The 3454-nt window shown below is 41.7% G+C and overlaps 1 protein-coding gene across 5 annotated transcripts in view; it reads left to right on the forward strand.

Moving 5' to 3' along the window:
• The window catches only part of PRDM1 (PR/SET domain 1), a 24213-nt gene that overhangs the window by 10809 nt on the left and 9950 nt on the right, over positions 1–3454 (forward strand). For 3 of the 5 annotated variants that reach the window (XM_027775106.1, XM_006156949.3, XM_006156948.3), the window contains exon 4: positions 3138–3390. In XM_027775106.1, the coding sequence (XP_027630907.1) occupies positions 3138–3390 (253 nt within the window). Of the gene's footprint in view, positions 1–1049; positions 2052–2126; positions 2924–3137; positions 3391–3454 lie in introns of those variants that run through there. The other 2 variants (XM_027775107.1, XM_027775108.1) reach the window with 2 other exon arrangements.

Genomic DNA, 3454 nt, shown 5'->3' on the forward strand with positions numbered 1-3454 from the left:
AGAAGGGATTGCGGCGTGACCATCCCCCCTGGGGGGTGATTTCTCGCTTTCTGTCTCTATGTCTCTCTCTGTCTTTCTGGTGAGCTTATGTGCCCTATAACAACAACAACAACAAAACTCAAAAAAAAAAAAAAAAAAAAAAAGGAAGAAAGAAAGAAAAGATCCCAGAAATGAACTAATCAGGTGGAATTCTTGAGTAAAAGACCTGGAATGAGGAGTGAAAAGAGTCAGAATGTTTTCCCTCCTTCCATAGATGCCTGTGGAATATTCGGTTTCCTCAATTAGAAAATAAAGATATACTTATTTAAATTTAGTAAGTATTTTTTATGTATACTTACATAAGATGTTCATTATTTGAATTCTTTTAAGAAATGGCTGCATGGTAACACTTGGATTATGCTTACTTTGGCTGGTATTTTGGCCTAGAACATGTACATCTTTTGGGCCAGAACATAAAAGACTTCTGTTAGAAGATCACTCAGAAGCTATTCATAAGAAACAATTTGGGGGGGAAAAAGAAGAAAGAAATTATTTTATTTTATTTTATTGTTTAGTGCAGGAAGTTTTATGTTTTTAGAACTTTCTTTTACTATTTCCCAAGCAAAAGTGAGTAGTTATAGATTGTCTAAGAATTGTGAGCTTACTATTTTTAATAATTTTAATAATTACTCATACTTAAAATAGATTGACTATGTGAATTGTAATGAGGAAAATGTGAGTGCATCTTTGCCTTTATTGCTGATAAATTCTTCTCAGAAGTGAGCTATAGAGGTGTATAAATCTTCAGGTCAAAGATTTGAATCAAGACAGTCCAGCCGGACCAGCAGATGGCCTAATGGCTATGTTACTGGACTCCCATGTAGTCAACCACGGTTCGAGTCTCGGACTTGGTGGCTTAAACTCACGCCGGGCACATGTGTGTGCGTGCCCAAGATACTGAGAGGAGAATGAAAGAGAAGGGATTGCGGCGTGGCCATCCCCCCTGGGGGCTGACTTCTCACTTTCTGTCTATCTCTGTATTTCTGGTGAGTGCAAACGCCTTGCAGGAAAAACCTCTCTCTCGAAAAAAAAGACAGTCCAGCTTGTCTCATTGATGTGTGGTCATTTTATAAAAAGTCAGGAAACACCTAAGAATCTCCCATCACTGTCCCAGTTCCCTGTTTCATTTACAGATTTGCTATAAATAACTGGAAGATTGTTCCTTGGGAGGATTTATTTGAATCAGTCTTTCACATGCAAAGGATATTGTAGGAGATAACTTACCACATGTTGTTAAAAGCATCCTGATTTTGCTGGCAGGAATATGAACATCTGTTGCGAGGAAAGAAAAAGTTTCATGCAAATTACACCAGGAAGAGAAGGGATGTTCAAGTTGAGAAACCAGTGACATTTCTTGTAACTGTACTATGAGTCAGCACGTTTTCAATCTTCTTGATACTGTATGGAAATGCAGTGAGGGTGATAGGGAGCAGTGTTCATTCTACATCTGCGCTATTCTGTTTTCTTGTGGGAGTGTGTGTGTGACTTCATGGCACCGACATTTCTGTTTTTCAATGAGGATACAGTAAACTGTAGTCTGTGGAGGGCTGACTGGAATCAGCATACCCGTAGCTTTAGAAAGCAGTTTCCGCCCCAGCAAAGAGTGCAAGAGCGATGGAACCCCATGTTCCTGGAAGTTTGCACATCAGAGTAAACAAACTTGAAAACCCCTCTTGATAGCAGAATTCACCCAGCCTTGTTCCATTTTCTCTTAACAAAACACACCGCAAAAGCTCTCACAAGCTGCTTTGATGAAGCCACATGTATTTCCCCCTTCACAATTTACAGGAAGTTACTCTTAAAAGAAAGTGATTCTGGTGTTTACTGCCTGTGTTAAAGGGACAGAGTTCCTTTTTATTTCTGATAACGTTTGAGCGAAATACAGAAACAGCGTGTAGACTAACATAGTCAGTAGGTGACTGACAATAAAGCAACCACCTGTGTCCTGTTAGAGCAAAGGTTTTGCTATGAACAGCCCTACTGCTTGGAGACTACAAGTTGCGGATAACCAGGTATTGATTATCTATGTATAAGGAAATGTCTTACATCTGCAGGAAAGGTGTTATCTCTTGAAAAGGGTTGAGGGGGGGGGGCTTTCTGTGGAAAGTTAAGAAGTTGGTTTATAAAGTAGTGTCAGGATTCCTATTCTCACCTCTGCAAAAATCAAGTGGGCTGGCTGCGTCCGAGTGTCCTAGAGGTAGTATCACTCTAGGACAAACTCGGAATTCTTCATGTGTCGCCTTTAAAGAATGACATACCTTCTTCCGGTTCTTTTTCCAAAAATGCACGCCTGTGGCTCTCTGCACGTGGTGTTTTAGCCAACCTCCTCCCAGATAAGGGGGTTCTCTCCTCCCTTCTTTGGCTTGAAAGAGAAGCACAAGACTGAACATGTTTATCAGGAGCAAAAGCGACTTCTCAGTAGACTGTCAAATGCTGGCTTCTATCCAGGGGTTCACTTTGTTACGGCAGGTGAAGTTCACCTTTGCCCCACCCAGTGTTTCCACAAAAAGGCAAGGTTCCAAGTATTCATATGAACAAGCGTTACTTTAGGACTTGGAGGGTTGGGGTGGAGGATGTTTGCATAGTCTAAGCCTTGGGCGGGGGTGTAGGAAACGGCAAGTACAGAGGCCATAGAAAAAGTAGAGACTCAGTTTGACGTAGTCAGCTGGCTTGGTCTTTTACCCAGTGACTCAAAGCATTAAAAGTCAGCATAATCGGAACTGGGGTTAGTAGCATCGCCCATTTGCCATTCATTGCTGTAGCAAAAGTAGTAGTCCGTGGTGGTTTAGTAAGGTTGAGGCAGCTCCTTAAATGAAATTTTGCGTTTCATTCTTCTGTTAACTTTTCCTGAACATGAAAAGACAAGAAAACTGAAATGGAAAAGGTAACTGACAAAATGTGCCTTACCTGTTTCCATCCTGAATTCTGCTGATTCAAGCCTGCTCAGACTAAACCGATGTGATTCTCTTTCTACCTAGACAATGAGGGATCAGAACCACACACACTACTTGCTTTGTTTATTCTGAGAGGTGCCAGGGAAGCTTTCCTTGGCTCTGGGGCTGACTTTCTTTGACACGTCCGTCTTCTCTTTTGGACAGATTTATTCCAGAGGGGAGCTTCACCACTTCATTGATGGCTTTAATGAGGAGAAAAGCAACTGGATGCGCTATGTGAATCCAGCGCACTCTGCCCGGGAGCAAAACCTGGCTGCGTGTCAGAACGGGATGAACATCTACTTCTACACCATTAAGCCCATCCCTGCCAACCAGGAACTTCTTGTGTGGTATTGTCGGGACTTTGCAGAAAGGCTTCACTACCCTTATCCCGGAGAGCTGACAATGATGAATCTCAGTAAGTGGATTACAGAACAACAACAACAAAAATGTTAAATGCCAGTAATGTCAGTTCTTTCCCT

Source organism: Tupaia chinensis, unplaced genomic scaffold (assembly GCF_000334495.1).
Source record: "Tupaia chinensis unplaced genomic scaffold, TupChi_1.0 Scaffold000527_1, whole genome shotgun sequence".
NCBI classification, from domain to species: domain Eukaryota; kingdom Metazoa; phylum Chordata; class Mammalia; order Scandentia; family Tupaiidae; genus Tupaia; species Tupaia belangeri.